General features: G+C 47.4%; 1 protein-coding gene across 1 annotated transcript; it reads left to right on the top strand.

Annotated features, from left to right (window-relative positions):
• Window positions 1–6645: 6645 nt before the first annotated feature.
• TREML2 (triggering receptor expressed on myeloid cells-like 2) lies at window positions 6646–18879 on the top strand. The gene is made up of 6 exons (XM_011986671.1): window positions 6646–6691; window positions 7494–7655; window positions 10188–10508; window positions 13758–14166; window positions 15743–15840; window positions 16135–18879. Exons 2-6 carry the CDS (start codon window positions 7595–7597, stop codon window positions 16212–16214), a joined length of 969 nt encoding a protein of 322 aa, XP_011842061.1. The 5' UTR covers window positions 6646–6691; window positions 7494–7594; the 3' UTR covers window positions 16215–18879.
• The last annotated feature ends 1085 nt before the right edge of the window (window positions 18880–19964 follow it).

The raw sequence follows: 19964 nt of genomic DNA, 5'->3' as shown, positions 1-19964 counted from the left end.
GAAAGGCTGTAATCAGCAGACTGGAAACTGAGGAAGTCCTAGAAGTAAACGAAAAAATCAGATGCCTTAAAATGACAAGAGCAGTGGGTTCAGCAGCCTAAAACAGGACCCAGAACATTCAATGGAATCTGATCATCAGGGGTCAAAATTTTGTATGTTTAATGTGTGAGGAGATTCGTAGCCTAAAAGAGAAAATTAAGTTGAACTAACAATAATTGATGGTGGGAGAAAGATAAATGTTTTGGGGAACGCAAGAGGAGCACACATCTGTGAAACAAGAAGAGGCACAGTCATTTTCGAACCAGGTAACATAGTGAGGCTGGAATTGACTACTCAGAATGGGGGTCCACCATGAACAACCAATTTGGGGTACCAGTGCATAGCAGCTGAATGCCAGCCCTGAAAAAGGCCACCATAAAGAGAGTACCATTTTCTGGCCAGCCACGGTGGTTCATGCCGGTAATCCCAGCACTTTGGGAGGCCACGGTGGTTTCGAGACCAGCCTGACCAACATGGAGAAACCCCGTCTCTACTAAAAATACGAAATTAGCTGGGCATGGTGGCACATGCCTATAATCCCAGCTACTCGGGAGGCTGAGGCAGGAAAATCGCTTGAATCTGGGAGGCAGAGGTTGCGGTGAGCCGAGATTGCGCCATTGCAATTCAGCCTGAGCAACAGGCTCAAAAAAAACCAAAAACAAACAAACAAACAAAAAACAGAGAGAGTACCATTTTCTTTTGCTCTTTCTGGAGAGGGGCATTGATGTGGTTTGGTTGTGTCCCCACCCAAGTCTCATCTTGAATTGTAGCTCCCATAATCACCACATGTTGTGGGAGGGACCTGGTGGGAGGTAATTGAATCGTGGAGGTGAGCTTTCCCTTCCTGTTCTCCTGATAGTGAATAAGTCTCATAAGATCTGATGGTTTTATAAAGGCCAGTTCCCCTGCACATGCTCTCTGCCACCATGTAAGATGTGCCTTTGCTCCTCCTTCACCTTCTGCCATGATTGTGAGGCCTCCCTAGCTATGTGGAACTGTGAGTCCATCAACCCTCTTTTTCTTTGTAAATTACCCAGTATCGGGTATTTCTTCATAGCAGTATGAAAAGGGACTAATACAGGCATCAAACAGAAGTCTTTTCATGTATATCTCTGCTCCTGCCACATGACCATCACCTATCTGTGAGAGGCACCACTTTTGCTTTCTTTTTTTTTTTAATCCTCATTCCCTATTTCCACTTGCCTTCCCCTCCGAGGCAACCACTCTAATACATTTGATATGTAACCTTAAATTTGAATATATTCTTGTAAAGCATGCAGCTTTTCTTTCTGTGACTGTATTTTAACTTACATGTAAGAAATTGTGATAGACCTTTTTCATATATTCGTTTTGTTCCTTCCCGGGTACATATACACAGCCCACTTTTCAGTGCTTATTCCGTTGTGTACATATTCCACAGTGTATCATTCCAAACCCAGAGTGCATGTGCTGTTTTGCCTTCACTTCTCCATATTGCAAACAATACTGTGAGGAATATTGTCCATCATGTTCTCTGGTGGAATCAGGTGAGACTTCCTTTAGGACTTATACCCAGATGGCATCGGCTGGGTTTTATGATCTCAGATGTCTGAGTAATGCTGTCAGCTTGTGTTGCCCAAAACACGAATCTAGACACTAGAGATTATTTTCTGTGAGTCTATGTGAAGTAAACAGCGCAACCTATGGAATGGTATTGCCAATAAAAAAAAATGGAAGGCAAGAATAAATGTAACTGAGTGATGCTACATAGGGGATAGATGTATAATTATCTTCAAAAAAATTTTTTTTTGAGTCTGAGTTTTGTCTTGTTTCCCAGGCTGGTGTGCAGTGGTGCGATCTTGGATCATTGCAACTTCTGCCTCCCGGGTTCAAGCGATTCTCCTGCCTCAGCCTCCTGAGTAGCTGGGATTACAGGCGCCTGCCACCACCCCCAGCTAATCTGTTGTATTTTTAGTAGAGATGGGGTTTCATCATGTTTGTCAGGCTGGTCTCAAACTCCTGACCTCAGGTGATCTGCCCGCCTCAGCCTCCCAAAGTGCAGGAATTACAGGCATGCGCCACTGTGCCTGGCCGATTATTTCTTTTTTGTGAGATACTTTTGTGCTTTCTTGGGAATTTTCATAATTAAAATGATACCTAAAAATAAACAGCTGTGTGTTGAAGCCACTGCTATTTGGTTTTCAGTCATATGTGACTGAACCCAATCCTTTCTCAATTTATTGAACTTATGCAACTGCAGAAGATTGGGATGGGTTCACTTACAGTATGGAAATGTTGAGCTTCACTTAAAGAACATTGGTGGTGGGATAAAAGTGGACTAAACAAAAATAGGTCTTCCTCAATCAGATGCTAAGAGCTAGCATTTAGTTATAACTTTTAAATATTTTATCTTAACATCCTTGGCCTCAAAATTGTCATAGTTCTCTTAACCACAATTTTCAAGTGGGTGGCAAATTCTATGTCATAAGTTAACATGTAAAAGACATATACTTCTTCAAAATTTTGAACATATTTCATTGTTTTCTTACCTTCGCAGTGTTGCTATGGAAATGTCGGATAACAATCTGATGGTTATTCATCTTTACTGACCACTTTTATCTCTGCAATATTTTTATAATTTTCCCTTTGAATTTTTATTATGGTATGTTTAATATGGACTATTTAATTATCCATTCTATTTGGAACTCTCTGAACACATTCAATTTGAAGTCTTAGATATTTGTTTAATTCTGAAAAATCCTCGGTACTATTTTTTCAAGTATTAGTAGTTCTTCTTTCCATTTACTCTTTTTTATTCTTTTGGGAACAGAGTAACAATAGAATATGTGGGAATTAAAAACAACAATAACCAAAATTAAAAGCTGACTACGTGGACTCCATAGGAGAGTGGAGATGACAGAGGATGTTATTAGTTAACTGGAAGGCAGACTGAGAAAATTTACTCAGTCTGATCAGAGAGAAAACAGACTGAAAATAAATGAACAGAATGTCAGCTATCTGCAGGACATTAACATAAGAGCTAATCTTTGCATCCTCAGAGTCCCAGAAGGAAAGGAGAAAAAATGTGAGCCTGAAAATGTATTCAAAGAAACGTCTAATCAAATCTGCCCAAAGACCTAAAGCTACAAATCCAAGAATCTGATTTTATCACAAATATAATAAGGCCAAAGAAATAGACACCAAGACACAGCATAGATAGCCTTCTGAGAAGTAAAGACAAAGAAAATATCTTTAAAATGGCCAGAGAGAAATAATTATCTATAAAGGAACACCAATTCTAATTGTAGTGAATTTTTCATCTGAAACAATGGAAGCCAGAAAAAGGTGGCACAATATTGTGCAAATGCTATAAAAGACATACAACACAATTGAATAAATATTTCTCCAAGGGTATACAAATGAGCAAATTGTACATGCTCAAGATGAAGCTGCACAATATCATTAATTGTTAGGTAACTACAATTCAAAACGTAAGTACATTCACTGGATGGCTATAAACAGAAAGCCAATACAAGTATTGGAGAGATTGTAGAGAAATGAGAGCACTCATACATTGCTGGAGAGGGTGAAAAATTTGCAGCCACTTTGGAAAACTATGTGAGAGTTCCTGAAAATGTTAAATGTAGAGTTGCCATATGATCCAGTAGTTCTACTATTGGTTATGTACTCAAGAGAAATGAGTCCACACAAAACTTGTATGTCCACACAAAAACTTGTACATGAATAGTCATAGTAACACTGCTTATAGTAGTTAAATAGTGAAAACAAATAAAATATCTGTTAACCGATAAATGGTAAACATATATATTCATTCAGTGGAATATTATTCAGCCTTTCAAAGGAATGATGTATTAATACAACGTATAGCACAAGTACAGCTACAACATGGACAAGCCTGAAAAACATTCTGCTAAATGAAAGAATCCAGTCACAAGGAACACATATTGCTCAATTATATTTTTATGACATGTCCAGAATTGATCAAGAAATTTTTGATTATTTTTTTAAAATAAGTTTTGATTTTTTTGTCTATAAAGACAAAAATATTAGTGCCTGGGATTGTATATATAATAAATATATTGCCTGAGACTGTAGGAATGGGGACTGTGGTAAGCTGATAAATGTCCTCTTAAAAGATACCTGTGTCCTAATCCCTGGAACCTGTGATTGTTACCTTATATGGCAAAAAAAAAAAAGATCTTTGCTCATGTGAATAAGTTAAACATCTTGAGATGGGGAGATTATCCTGGATTACATAGATGGGAACTACATGCAATCACACGTATCCTTATGTAAGACAGCCAGAGGGGGATTTGAACACAAAGAGGAGAAAGTGATATGAAGATGGAGCAGAGGGAGACTGAAGATGCTGGCCTTGAAGATTGGAGTAAAACAGCCCCAAACCAAAGAATGCTGGCGGCTACCTGAAGATGGAAAGGCAAGGAACAAATTCTTCCCTAGAGTCTCTGGAGAGACTGTAGCCCTGTCGACATCTTCATCTCAGTACAGTGTGATACTGACTTCAGACTTCTGCCTTCAGAATGGCGAGATAATAAGTTAATACTGTTTTAAGCCACCCAGTCTGCAGTAATAGGAAACGGATCCAGGGAGTGCCTGCTAATGGGCATGGGGTTTCTTTGGGAGGAGGGGACATGAAAATGCTGTAAAATTGGTGATAGTTGTACAACTCAGTGAATATATTGAAAAGCACTGAATTGTATGCTTTAGGTGGGTCAGTTTTATATTATGTGAATTATAGCTCACAGAACTGTTGAAAAAAGTCACTGTGACCTTGGGTTAAGAAAAGATTTATTAGATATGACATAAAAATATGATCCATAAAAATTATATTTGGACTTCACCAAAATAAGTCAACATAAAGTGCTTCATACGGTACTATTTCCATTCTGGAAAGAGAGAAACGATAGGAAAAAACCCCACCAGATCAATGTTTGTCTGGGACTGAAGGGATGACTAACAAGGAGCAGGGGAAAGCTTTTGGGAATGATGGCACTCTTCTCTGTCTCCATTATGGCATTGGATACAAGTCTCTAGAAATACCAGAACTGTTCATTGAAAAGGGTGAAAAGTACTGTATGTAAATTAGGCCTTAATTTTTTAATGGGAAAAATAAATATAAAGACAAAATACACTGCTGTGTTAAATCAAATGATGGATGTAAAAGTCTAATGTATACATATTTTTAACGATTTTGACCAATGCTTCCAAATTTCTCTTAAGAAAGGTTGAATCCAGTACATACTTCCTCAGTCAGTGAGTGAGTGTTTGAACCCTTCTACCCTCATCAGCACAGTGATCCCGAGGGTCACACTTTTGACGATGCCTGGCTGAGTGCTGGGCACACTGTATCAGTTTCATAGAATCATGGGTTCCAAGCCCATGAAGTCCCCACAAGAGATAAATCCTCCACTCCTGAAGCAGCTTACTGTTCTGATGGGGGAAGGGATGAAGGAACATACTGTGTGTGTTGCGGATGGGAGATGACCTCTGAACTCAGGGAGCTCAGGAAGTTCTGAGGACTGGGTGGGAAAAAGGAAGGGTGAAGAAGGAAAACAAAACACACCTGTGAGCTGAGAGGTCTCAGGTGACAACTGTCTCATTCCTGTGCCCCCAGTGCCTACCTAGCCCCATGCATAGCAATGAGGTTGTGGGAATGAACAAATGAATGAATGAATGAGTGAGTGAATGAGTTGAGAGACTATAAGGGTCAGTCAAGATAGACTTCTTTGCTTGGAGCTTGGGTGTCCAACGTTAGTTTAAGATTGTGGCCGTGAAAGCTTGAGGACTTTTTGCTCTGAGTCCTGTTAAAATGAATGAAAATGGAGACCAGGCCTGAAGAGTCCCTGCGGGGAAAAAAAACAAAAAAAAACAAAAAAAACAAAAAAAAACAAGCCTCATAAGTGACCTCAACTTTGCTTGATTTGCAAACATCAGTGAAACTTAACTTGAGCTATTTCTTGTAAATGTGTACATTAAGGAAGAACAGAACTTAAGCTCAACCAGTCAGAAGAAGTCAACAAGCTTATGTAGATAACTAGGGTCTTTCCAACAGGATAGGCCAAATAAGGGAACTGTGTAACTGTAACCAGTTAAATATTTTCTTCACTTTACTTGTCCTGCAGGAGTCTTCCCCTTGCATTCCTCCAGTGGAGCTCCTCAACCTCTTCTGCTTGGAGCTGCCTGATTCATGAATTGTTGTTTTCTCAAATAATCTGTTTAAAATTTTATTGTGCCTCAGTTTACTTTTTGACAGTCCCATCTAAGGAGTAGAAACATGGCACTAGTGAGTAGGGGGAGCATACATAACCATGGGGGTCCAGCTGGGTCCCCACACACTGAAGGAGCAGATGACACAGGTACTGGACATCAGAAATCGATGCTTCTGATTCTAGGCCTTGGGGTAAGTGAAGGGTGTGGTCTTGGACCAAGTGCTGGGTCATTTCCACTGGAGCTGGTGGCTGTATAGGCGAGATAGCATTGAGCAGAAGGAAGTGGAGGGTGCTTGCCTGCATGCTGACAGAGGCTGGAGGCAGGGAAGGAAGGGGCTCTTGAGGTGAGGTGGGTGAGGGGAAGTACTGCGGTGGCTATAGGAAGCCTGCACGAGGGACTAGGAGTCTAGAGGGAGCTGATGGTGAGTAGAGACGACAGGAGGAGAGGCAGAGAGAGGGATAGAGACAGGAGACGCATGGATAGGGAAAAGGAGAGGCCGCTGGGGTGTGTATGAGACTGTGTGCATGGGCGTGTGTGTGTGTGTGTGTGTGTGTGAAAGTGAATAAAAGACAAAGACTGTGTGTGAGTGTATGTGTATGCACACCCATGTGTGAGAGTACAGGAACCCCTCCCTCAACCCAAACTTTATGCCCTGAGTCTTACAATTTGCATTTTTGCCCTTGACAAAAGTAAGATTTCAAGTGAGCCTGTAAGAGGTTATTTGCAACAGTGAACACAAGTGACTGTTCTGAGCAGCCAGGAGCCTGGGGGAGAGAGAGAGAAAGGAACAGAAAGAATCTGCAATGAATGAATGAATGACAGTTTATAAGAACTTCCCTGTGAATGTGTATATGTAGGAAACTAGGGTCAGAGATGCTCCATCTCAGCCTGAGAGCCTACACCCCTGGGTCTCTGAGCCCAGAAGATTCCAGGAAAGTCTATACCTGAGGTTCCAGAAGCCTCACCCCAGTCCCCTAGCTGGATCCTAGGGACCAGTTTCCAGGGGAGACTGGGGAGGGCGGAGAGCCCTCTGACTGTGAGTCCTCCCTGGCCTGGGGCCCCAGACTGGGTGGAGCAGCCACACCTGCCTGAAGTTCTGAGGAAAAGGGCGGAAACAGCTGCCAGCACCGCCCTCATCATGGGCTCAATGAATCCCTGCGGTTGGCTGGAGGCAGTGGGTCCCACACTGCCTCACTTCCCTAAATGGGCAACTTCACTTTTAGAACCCCAGGTCCTTCCCTGGCAGGCCCAGGTGGCACATCCTGTGTCGGGTGGGCCCTCACCTTGGATCTCCAGGCCTGACACTGACCAGCTGGATGGAACCATGGCCCCAGCCTTCCTGCTGCTGCTGCTGCTGCTGCTGTGGCCACAGGGTTGCGTCTCAGGTAAGGGGAGAAGGGGCTGCCTTGTGGAGGAGGGAGTGGGTACAGAGGCAGGAGCTCAGGGCCTTTTTCTTACCCTCCTTACCAGCAATTTTCTTGTTTAGTGTTTTGTGGGTTGGGGAAGGAGGAGATTAGGGCTGACTTAGTAGCTCTTTACCCTAATATCAGGCCCCAGGCAAAGCTAACCCAGGCCTCCCAAGCTAAGATAAAGCTCTGGACCCTCTCTGCATTGGCCCCTTTATCTGCTAGGCTTCCTCAGGCTTCAAAGCAGAGCCCTCAATTGCCTCACACAAATAGCTTTCTCTGCTTGGCCTCTGTCAGGAAGCCCTGTTTAGTTATGACAGCAATCATTGCATCATGCGTGCTTTGAACTGAATTTGAGCATTTTTCTTGAAATGCTGATGCCACATCCTGTCCCTGCCTCTGTCCTGAAGGGACCAGTGTGTGAATGCCTTTCCCACCTCACAGAAACCAATGCTCCTTGAGGGACCTCACCCATTCCTGCCCCTCTCGCTGCCATGGCAACAAAGTTACCACTTCCTGTTCAGTTCTGGGCATGGTGGGGGTTGGCAAGACTCACCACTGCCTGTGAGAGGGGTGGGAGGTGTAGACACACATGAAGACAGTGCCCTGGAGACCCATCCCAAGGTCACCCAGCTCTACATCTCCCAGAGAGTAAAGAAACAGCTTCCCAATGCCAGGACAGAAAGGGGTTTCTCTTATGCTAAGAAATCCTAGGCTCATCCACCAAATAATGAAGTTGGATCATTCTGTTTAGTCTGCAAGGGACAGAGGGATGCTCAGAGGGGGTGTTGCCTTACGCAGAGCCTCAGCTCTAGTGGCTGCTGGGTGGGACTTGGGACAGATATCCTGGATTCTGGTGGGACAGATGTCCTGGGTTCTGGGCCCTTGACTGTCACAGCTCTGGGTTCCATTAGGGGAACTGGGAGCCCCTAGCATGTGGGAAAAGGAAGCATGCGTTGAGCACGCACTGTGTGCAAAGCACTGACCTGGGGCAGAATTCTCACAGCAACCTGTGAGGGGTGTGGTGCTCGTCTCACTTGACTGATAAAGAAGCAGAAATACTTCTGTATCAGTCAAGTGTCTGTTTTGATATTTCTGTATCAAACAGGTGACCTGATCACACCGCTAAGTGGTAAAAACAGGGTTTCAACCGTTGTTTATTTTGACTCCAAAATGTGTGCTCTCTGTTCTCTACTATGGGGAAGAGTCTTTTTATGTGTGTTTTTGTGGAAGGCTCTGGGGTGAAATTATCACAAGAGTCAGTGGTGAGCTTAGGGCAGGGAGGTGGGGGAGGGACCCCACGGCAGCTTTCTCCCGCTCTCTGTCCCCTGAGTCACCCTGCACACCGCAGTTCTGCTCTCTCTCTACCAGACTGTGGATTATGAGGGCTTGGACCACATCTTACTCCTCAGCATAGAGAGAAAGATATTGCAGGTGGAAAGTGAATAATTGTAGAATCCTGTGGTTCACACACCATTGGGAGTTTGTTTACATGTACATTTGGACAGGCTTGAGCTATGGGCTTAATGTAACTAGGATATTTTAAAACTAAACACCAGCTAGAATGAACTAAGGAAACTTATTATTTAAAGAGGACTACAGTGAACTTATTTGTAAAATAAATAACTATTAATCATTTTTTTCAAATACTGGATTTTCTTATCTACCTAATTAGCTGGGTACTGAAATTTCAGAACTTAATGACTTGTATTTGTGTCTCTGCATCTGTCTCACTGAGGGCATGACCTGGGTTTTTCCCACAGGAATTCCCTGGGAGGCTGGGCGCGGTGGCTCACGCCTGTAATCCGAGCACTTTCGGAGGCCAAGGCAGGTGGATCATGAGGTCAGGAGATCAAGACCATCCCGGCTAACACGGTGAAATCCCGTCTCTACTAAAAATACAAAACATTAGCCGGGCATGGTGGAGGGCTCCTGTAGTCTCAGCTACTCAGGAGGCTGAGGCAGGAGAATCGTTTGAACCCAGGAGGTGGAGGCTACAGTGAGCTGAGATCGCGCCACTGCACTCTAGCCTGGGCGACAGAGTGAGACTCCGTCTCAAAAACAAAACAAAACAAAACAAAACAAAACAAAACAAAAATGTATTCCCTGGGAATCCCTGAAGACAGAGCTCGTCACGCTCCCATCAGACTAGAAAATACCATGAGGAAAGGGGCTGTGTCTGAGGGAGCTCCCAGTGTAAGTGCTGCGTATCCTCCATTAGACCTGGGGCTCCCTGAAGGATATACCTGCCTCCTCCATCGGACTGAAAGCTCCCTGAGAGGGGGGCCTATGTGTCCCCCGTAATACTGGGAGCTAGCTGTTTTCAGAGCCCGTTTACTTCCCTTCAGACTGGGGAAAGCTCCCTGAGGATGGGGTTATGTTTCCCCATCAGTCTGGTTTTCATGACAGCAGGACAATATCCACCTCGCCCTTCACCATGATCTTCAACCTTCATGATGCCTTCTTCCTCTCCTCTTGCCAGAGCTTATTCAACAAGTCTTGTCTCCGCAGGCCCCTCTGCTGACAGCGTATACACAAAAGTGAGGCTCCTCGAAGGGGAGACTCTGTCTGTGCAGTGTTCCTATAAGGGCTACAAAAGCCGCATGGATGGCAAGGTTTGGTGCAAAGTCAGGAAGAAGAAGTGTGAGCTTGGCTTTGCCCGAGTCTGGGTGAAAGGGCCCCGCTACTTGCTGCAGGACGATGCCCAGGCCAAGGTGGTCAACATCACCATGGTGGCCCTCAGGCTCCAGGACTCAGGCCGATACTGGTGCATGCGCAACACCTCTGGGACCCTGTACCCCTTGATGGGCATCCAGCTGGATGTGTCTCCAGGTGAGTGGGCTGCAGGGGCACTGGGACGGGTGGAGGGAGTCCTCCCTGCCCCACACTCCACTAACATCAGAGATAATAAGGATAATAATCCATTAATGATCATGTTGCACTGTAGTGTTTTCAAAGTGCCCTTATGGCACTATTCATGGCACTATTGTCACCATTTTACAGATGAAGATAATGAGACCTGAAAACCCAATGTGACTCTGAGCTTGTCTGGGATCCCAGAGCTAGCGGGTGGCTGAGATGAGGTTCAAACTTGGCACTGTCTGTGCTGTGTTTTATTCACTCATTGCTTCAACATAATTTACTGAGCCCCTATTATGTGGCAGGCACTATTCTAGGCTCTAAGGAGACAGTAGTGAGCAAAAATGCTCACAATCCTGCCCTATGGGAGATGACAGGCACACTTATTATCCAGACAAATAATTGCAGAAAACAAGAGCTGTTCATAAGAAACTGGGAAGTATTTCAAATAACTGCAGATAACTAGAAGTGACTCGGTGGTGGGGGAGCTACTGAAGTACGGGGGGTCAGAGAACACCTCCCTGAGCAGGCAACACCAAGCAGAGCCCTAAAGGGTGAGCGTTCTCCAGCCCCCCATCTGGGTGCTTTGAAGGGCACTTTGTGGCAACAGCTAAATGTGCAAAGGTCATGAGGTCAGAAGGAGTTTGGCTTGTATAAGGCTTATTTAGTCGCTCTATATGGAGTGTGAGGCAATGAGCGATGAGGTTGGAGAGTCAAGCAGCCCCAAAGACCATAAGTTGGAATTTGGGTATAAGAGGAAGCTACTAGAGAGCTCAGAGAGCTGTGTCATGACTTGTTTTTAAGAATGTAGTGGCCACTTGTTGAGGATGGATTTGAATGGTATGAACATGGGCAGAGAGGCCATTGTGGGCATCTGGCTGGAAATAACAGTAGCCTGGAGTACAATGTAGGCACTAGTGGCAGAGAGATGTGAATGGGCTCAAATCTATGTTTTTCAGACTTTCTGTTCAGCTCGTCTGTTTTGGAGGTAGGACAGGATTTGCTCAGTTGAGAGGTGAGCCAAAAGGGGGAATCATGGATGATCCAAGGTTTTTCTATTTGATCAGCAGGTGGATGATGGTCCCCTTGATAGTGTAGGGTAAATCTGAAAGAGGAGCTAATTTGGAGGAGAAAAATCAAGAGCTCTCTTTTGTCATGTTAAGTTTAAGATACCTCCTAGAACCAAGTGGGGAAATGCAGCCAGCAGTGATATATCTGCCTGGAGCTCAGGTGAGAGGTCAGAGCTGGGGTATGTATTTGAAAGTATCTCTATAAAGATAGTGTTTTAAGTCCAGGGAATTAGAGAAATCTATAGACACAGAAAGTAGATTAGTGGTTGCTCAAGGCTGGGGGAAGGAAAAGGGGATACAGAGTCATAGCTAAATGGTAAGGGGTTTCTTTTGGAGATGATGAAGATGTTCTAAAACTCACTGTGATGATGGTTGCATAACTTTGTAACCATAATAAAGAGCCATTGAGCTTTATACTATAAATGGGATGTGAGTTATATCTCAATAAAATTGTTAAAAATATCAAGATCTAAAAGCTCTCCCTTGAGTGTAGGTAAAAAAGAGTGGAGCACCAAGCCATGGGGTCCTTCCACATTTGTTAGATAGAAAAGGGAAAGGAGTCAGCTAAAGAGCCCGAAAAAGGCAGCCAGTTATTACGCAATTTACTATCCACCCTTCCCCATTCGCCTAACTCAATTGCATCTCCATCTTCCATGGGGTCTGAACTAGGGAAAATGCTGTCGCTAAAATGTGGAGCCAAATCTCATTCCTCCCCTCTCCAGTTCCGAGTGAGACCCAGGGAAGTTGAAACTGGTTCACTGAAGTCTTAATATGTAGGGATAGAAACATTAAACATTACATGCTTTTATTTTTTCTCATCATTTCCTCTAATCGTGTTGTGTCAAATCTCACTTTCTACCTCTTAAGGACAATTTGTGAAGATTTCAACTTTGCAGGACCTTTTCGGTTATTAGGAAATAAAGAAATCCTTAGTCCAACTACAAACTCTGGTCATCTAGCAGTGTAGGATATTCCACTATCCCTGAAGACCAGGTTGTATGGTCCAAGGCACCTAAAGTGGAGAAAGAAGGTTGCTGGCTGCCCAGCTCCCCATCCTGCATCTTGGGCTGTGGAGAAGGCGGGGTTCCTCTTTGTTACCTCTTCTTAGCCCTCTTAGTGTGTTGATGTAGGAATGCGGGAGGGGGAGATGGTTATGTGGCTTAACTGAGTGTTGTAGGAATGCTGTTTCTGTTGGATGTCATTCCTTGTCTGCCAGCCCTTTGAGATTCTCTCTGAGTGTCCACATACTCTCCCAAGGGTGTGAGTTCTCTGAAGAGTTCTTTAGGGGTGTCCCCACTGCCGAGTATGATGATGTGGGAGCTCTGACTCCAGGTGAGCCTCTTGCTCTATCCCTATCCTCACCAATGCTGCTTGCTCTGGGTCCCCTTCTGTAGAAAAATGGGTCAAGCTCAGCCACATTCCATGAAGACCATTTGGCCCTTAGGAAATTGCCCTTTCCATGCACAGTAGTGGGATGTAGCAGCCTCTGTCTCCAATTTTCTCATTCTGTGCCGAGACAAAACCAACACTCACTGCTAGGTCGATGCCTCACAGCTCCTCCACCTCCCTCCTCATCCACTATCCAAAACCCAGGCTTCTTCTAGAAAATGGGGTGGAAAAGGGCTGGGTTGATGGGTGAGTGTAGCAGGACCAGTTCGATATCTCTTAGTGAGTCCCCAAGGAAAGTGTCTGACCCCAAGTGACTACAGCTTTCTTTGGAATTTGAGGCCCTTAATGCCTCCTTGTCCTCATCTCTGGATGCTACTTGTCAATTATGGAACAGCTGGAAAAGTCCCTGTTCGACATTATTTTTTGGAAATCTTTTTGGCCCATAGGAACGAAGAGGGCCTGGAAAGTGACAACAGAGATATGGGGATGGAGAGGGAACAGGTGGCCTGACGTGGGAGGGGAAAAAGAAATTGTGGTAGTCTCTCCCTTCTTCAGTATGCCTACTTCCTTCCTCTTGATATTATTTTCTGAACAAATACACATCTGATCACTCAGCAGCCAGAATCCTAGGCCCAAGGTCAAGGAGAAGAGAAGAGGACAGGCCCCCATCCAGGCTTCCAGGCAACTGTGTGGGCTGCCAGGATCTGCTCCCAGCACTGAGGCCCCCAAGTCAGTCTAATGTTCCTCCCTTTCTGTCCTTCAGCTCCCAAAACTGAGAGGAACACTCCTTTCACACATCTGGCCAACATCCTCAAGAGTGGAACTGTCACAACTGGCCAAGCCCCTACCTCAGGCCCTGATGCCCCTTTTACCACTGGCGTGACGATGTTCACCCCGGGACTCCTCACCTTGCCTAGACTCTTGGCCTCCACCAGACCTGCCTCCAAGAGAGGCTGCAGCTTCACTGCCACCAGCACCACCAGCCAGGGACCCAGGAGGACCACGGGGTCCCAGACAGTGACTGCGTCTCCCAGCAATGCCAGGGACTCCTCTGCTGGCCCAGAATCCATCTCCACTAAGTCTGGGCACCTCAGCACCAGATCGCCCACCACAGGGCTCTGCCTCACCAGCAGATCTCTGCTCAACAGACTACCCTCCATACCCTCCATCAGGTACCCATGGGGCCTGGGGTTGAGTGGCACTAGCACCTAGTGCCCAAACAGACCTGGAGGTGCAAGTCTCATATCTGACCTTCCCCTTTTGCTCCCCAGGAACCCAATGTGGCCTGCTTCTGAATGGGAGGTGGGGGACTGGAAGTGACATAAAGGATGGCAATGGAGAGGAGAGGCAGGAGAGAGGAGGGCCAGGGGAAGGGAGGGTCATGAGGAGGAGGGGCAGGAGAAAGAGGGGTCAGGAGAAAAGAGAGTCACTGGGGATGAGGGTCAGGGGAAAGGAGGGTGGGGAGAGGAGGGGCAGGGAAAAAGAGGGTCAGTGGGGAGGAGGGGCAGGGGAAAAAAGGGTGGGGGCAGGACGGGCAGGGGAAAGGAGGTGGGGGAAGAGGATCAAGGAGGAGGAGGATCAAGGAGGAGGAGGGTCAGTGGGGAGCAGAGTTGGGGGAGGAAGGTGGGGAAAGTGTCAGCAGAGAGGAGGGTTGGGGATAAAGGTTGGGGGAGATGAGGGTTGCAGGGATGAGGGCAGGGGACTATGAGAGTTGGGGGCATTAGGGTCAGGGGGATAAGGATGGGGGGAAATGAAGGTTGTAGGGGAGGAGAGTCAGAGAAGAAGAAGGTCAGTGGGAGGAGTATCAGGGGAGACAGGGGTTGTGGAGATGAGGGTAGAGGGCAATGAGAGTTGGTAGAATTAGGGCCAGGCGGGATGAGAGTCAGAGATGAGCATGTCAGGGGATGGGTGGCCTGAAGAGTCTATGGATGGAGAGGAGAGGGTGAGGATGGGGCAAGGATGTGCCTCATGGAGTAGGAAGTGGAAAATGGGAGTTGTTTTAATTTGGGTTCCTCTAGAGAAGCTGACTCTGAGGCAGGGATATGCATCTTATATGGAACACTGAAACAAAGGTAGGGGAGTGGAACAGGGCAGGGAAGGCCTCTAATAAAGAGTACTTAACCAGGCAGCTACTGTGCACAAGAGTCTAATCCCAATGGGGAGAGTCAGATCCAGCGTCAAACACACATCCACAGGGCAGAGGAGCCCGTGTAGTTACATACCAACTCCAGCTGGTCATCGGTAGAGGGCTGCCTGCCGTGTGTGGCATGGGGGACTCTAGTGACAAGAGAAAGACCTCAGCCTCCTGCCCACAGAAAACGAGGTGCTGATGATCTATATGTGGAAATGATACTGGCAAGGGGATACAGGCAGGGGCCCGACAGCATCTGCTACAGAGGACAGAGTGGGGAAGAGGCATCCTCAAGCCCCTTGAGGAGAGCAAGCATCTTGATCTCTTAGCCACAAATGGGAGTCCCCTAGAATCCTCATCCTCACTGATGAACAGATTTGGGGGCATAATGGAGGAGAGGTACCAAAGTAGAGAGATGCTCCCCTCTACCTGGGGACGTCCTCCTCTTAACCCCGGATGTCACACTTGCTTCTATGGCCGGGTCTGCAAGGAAGAGAGTGGCTGTCTACCCTGAGAAGGGCGTGCTCTCAGGGTTTCTGCTACTGGTCCGAACCCAAAGTGGGTTAGGATGGGGGACCTTGGTGCTCACCCGCATCTGCCCTGTCCCTTCTCCTCAGGCACCAGGAAGTTTACTCCACTGTGCTTGTGGTGCTGACCCTCCTGGTGCTGATGCTGATCATGGTCTATGGGTTTTGGAAGAAGAGATACATGGCAAGTGAGTAGAGCCCAACTCCCAGCCTCCTGAGGGCAGAGCTCTGGGTAACCGCACTAAGGGTTATGACCTCAAGTCCCCAAGTGATATGGCCCTTGGCCTGTGTCCAGTCAAAAGGACTGTGAAGCTTCCACCTGGGGAGGAGGACGGCCAGGCAGAGACCACCCAACACAACCCTAACGTGGTGACCTGGAAGGAAGCAGAGGCAGAGCCAGAAAGGGACTGGGGCTGGTGGAGGAGCATTGGGGCACTGTGGGCAGGGCAGGACCCTTCCTCAGCTCTCCCTGTTTCTTGCAGGCTACAGCATGTGCAGCGATCCTTCTAGAGGTGACCCACCTAGAAGACCAGAGCCCCATGTGGAAGTCTGCTTGATCTGAGGCCACTTATGCATTGGGAGGGGAGCTTCTCCCAGAGTGGCCCCAGGGGTCTAGAGGAGGGGTAAAGATTGGGGCCAGTCTGGATCGGATGAAGCTGGAGGACTTGTGCAATGCTGGACTCACCCAGGACTTCCCAAAACCAGAGGCTGCCATCCTGAGCAACCCCACAGCCCAGTGTTCTACTGGGTGGCAGGAACCTGGGGAGGGGCCCAGAGCAAAGGGCATCAGTCAGAAAGTCCCGAGGAAACGTGTCCAGTGGTTTCTGCTCGGAGCTGCAGACCCCAGGGCTCTTGGTGGAGGCAGCGGAACCCTGAGAGTGCTGTTTACAGAGAACCTCAGCTCCCGTCTGCCTCAGAAACCCTATCAGGCTGAGCTGTCCTCCCCACCAGGGCCACTGTGTCCTCTGCTTCCCTCTGCTCTGCTTTAGCCTCCCCTAAGGTTAGGGAAGAAAGAGTCGGGCTCATGATTCCCAGAGGCGGTGATGTCCCATCCTGGAGGAGAGGAAACAGTGACTAAAAGCTGGGGACCCACAGAGGAGTTGGCAGCTTCCCTTGTCGGGCCAGGTGTCCTTTGCTGGGCCTCTGGATGGCCCTGCCCTGACTGCGGCTGCTCCTCCTTCCTGTTCTGGTACCCCGCAGAGTCCACGCTCTCACTGCTGCCACCTGCTGGCCGCTGCCTCCTTAGAAAGCTGTGACCAGGCAGCCAAGAGCTTCCGGGCTGCAGGGTCGGCCTCTCCCCAGACTGAAGTGCAGAGGCTGCACTTGGGGCTCTCTCCCCCAGTTTCTACACCTGGGTTCCAAGTCTGAGTTCCCACAGGGGACCCAGCAGCCTCCAGCAAGTCCATACCCTGGGGTGGCTGAGACTTTGGCTCTGTATGGAGGGTGCTCACCCCACAGACACTGGTGGGGAGACCATGGCTCAGAGGAAGGGTGGAGCACCCCCACTCCCCCACTCCTACTCCTCAGGGTAGAGAGAGAAGACACACTTGGGACACAGTGAAGACAGCAACTTGGAACTGACCACGGCCTGGAGGACCAGCCCAGGCAGGGGGACAGGGAAAATGGAGCCCAAGTAGCCTCTGGCCAGGGACCCAGTGGCCCGAGGACTCTGCCTCCTACCCACTGACTCAGGGCTGGGACTCAGCCTCTATTATCCAGACCACTGGCTTGGGGTCCAGCAGTGAAGACTGGAGAATGCAGCCTGGATTCCCCTAAACACACACACACACACACACACACACACACACACACACACACACACACACACACGGGTGTCTACTGACCTGGAGTGACTGGAATAGCACCTGGGGATAAATGTGACAACTGTGCATTCAATCCTGGGTCAGGGACATTCTAATGGCCAGGAGAGTGACACAGCCAGGACCTTGATGGACAGCCAGAGGGGCCACTTCAGGATGGATGTGGGGAGAGTGGAAGAGGCAGGAAGTAATCCTGGGAGACAGCAGGGAGGAGGCACTTCTTCCCTATGTCCAGGAGAGGGCAATAGAGGGAAGACTGAGGCTGAAGAACTGATGGCTCTGGTCCCAGAACAGACAGACAGACAGACAGACAGACACACACACACCCATCTCTGTAGCAAGCAACCTCCTATGATAGCTGTTCTCCCTGTCATGACGGTATAGCCACCGTCCTGTTGTGTGCTAGGAGGGAGCTTAACCTACCTGGGGGAAAATAGCTCCCCAAGAGCTCGCACCAGCACCACTGATGAACCTGCTTCCTCTGAGAGTGAGATGCCCAGGGGGAGGAGCCCTAGGGAATAAGTCAGGGACAGGGACCAGGATGCCACTCTGTCACTGTGTGACCCTCAGCAAGTCACTAACCCTTGGCCTCATTTTTCCTCTCTTGTGAAAGAGGACTATAATTCCTACTTCTCAAGATTGTTTTCAAAATAAAATAATATTAGCATTGTACAATGATGCAAATGCCTCCTTACTATTGTTTCTTAAGTTGTTTTCCAGCTCTAATGTTGTTTCCCACGTTACTTTTAAGACCTTAGGATTCTCTTTCTTAGTTTTGTCCTATCTGTTCCCAATTGTCATCACTATATGGATGTTGGGGTCCCCCTGATGACAGCCCCTTTGGAAAGGTCCTCTTTTGAGGAGGAGAGGGTACAGGGTGGACTCATCTCAGTGTGAACTTGGCAAGTCACTATCCCTCTCTGATCCTGTTTCCTCATCTGGAACAGGAATGAGAGAGGAGAAAGGAAGAAACCAGTCAGGCAGGCAGTTAGGGTGGGTTCTCGGTTGAATTCTTTTAAACAAAAGAACAGCCTGAAAAATCAAGCTGCAGGCACAGATATGGGAATTTGCACAGGGGGCTTGCTAAGACATGCCCACAGCCTCACAGATAAGACAGACTACACAGGTGACTTGCCCAAACATGCCCGCAATGAAAAATTTCATCCCCTGACATGTGCAATAAGGGGAACAAAGCAATATGGAGTAACTCAAGCTAAGGGCCCACATGCACATTAGAAGGACAGGGTGAAGCTACCATGTGCCTTATGCAAATGAGTCACCCAGTCCTCATCAGTTTCTTATAAAAACCTTTGCATTCAACTGTAAAAATGGCAACCCTCTTTCAGGCCCCCTCTCTACAGCAGAGAGCTTTCTTCTCTCACTCATTAAACTTTCACTCCAACCTCATCCTTGGTGTCCACACTCCTTAATTTTCATGGTTGTGAGACAAAGAACTCCAGTAATACCTCAAACAACAAGAGACGGCTACATTGTGGTGCATTGGTGAGACTGTAACAGGAGGATGGAGATGAGCTCTGAAGCCTCTTCTCGCTTCCTCGGGTATGTGTGTCAGAGGTGTTTAAACTGGAGTGACTCCATCTTGTATAGAGGCTGGGTAAAATAAGGCTGAGACCTACTGGGCTGCATTAGCAGATGTTAGGCATTCTAAGTCACAGGGCGAGATAGATTGGCACATTATATGCAAATTATAATGCATTAGCATGCTAAGGGACACTCCCACCAGCGCCATGACAGCTTACAAATGATATGGCAACATCAGGAAGCTACCTTATATGGTCTGAAAAGAGGAGGAACCCTTAGCTCCGGGAATTGCCCACTCTTTTCCTGGAAAACTCATGAATAATCCACTGCGTGTTTAGCATATAATCAAGAAGTAACAATAAATATAAGCAGCTAAGCTGCCTATGTTCCTGCTCAATGGAGTAGCCATTCTTTACTCCTTTACTTTTTAAATAGACTTGCTTTCATTTTACTGTATGGATTTACCCTGAATTCTTTCTTGTGTGAGATCCAAGAACCCTCTCTTGGGGTCTGGATCAGGATCCCTTTCCAGTAATGTGTGCAGAACAGTTGCATGGACACAGCTCAGCATTAAGTGAGGTGGGGCACACTGGGAAAGAACAGGAGCCAGCCCTGGCCTCAATCTGCTCACAGCCTCTGAGGGATGGGAGACACGGCACTGCTGGGTACACCCCAGACCTTACACTGTGTGGTCAGACACCACAGTGCAAGAGATAGGAGGTCCTCAAGTCCGTCCAAGATGGGGGAACTGGGAATCCTGCAGGCTCTGGCCAGCCAGGCAGGCTTCAGGGAGGAGGTGGGGCTCTATCTGAGGCCCAAACCATGGGGCGGAGTCAGGAGGTGAGATCTAGTTGCAGAGACTGCACAGGCCATGGCAGCTGGGAGCCGTGGGGAGGCTTGACGAGAAGGGGCTGTGGAGGGTGGAAGGGGACATGACCATACACCAGGTG

The sequence above is a fragment of the Mandrillus leucophaeus genome, unplaced genomic scaffold (genome assembly GCF_000951045.1).
Source record: "Mandrillus leucophaeus isolate KB7577 unplaced genomic scaffold, Mleu.le_1.0 Scaffold3, whole genome shotgun sequence".
Lineage (NCBI taxonomy): Eukaryota > Metazoa > Chordata > Mammalia > Primates > Cercopithecidae > Mandrillus > Mandrillus leucophaeus.
Note: the sequence above shows the minus strand (reverse complement) of the source record. Positions and strands in the feature narration are given on the sequence as shown.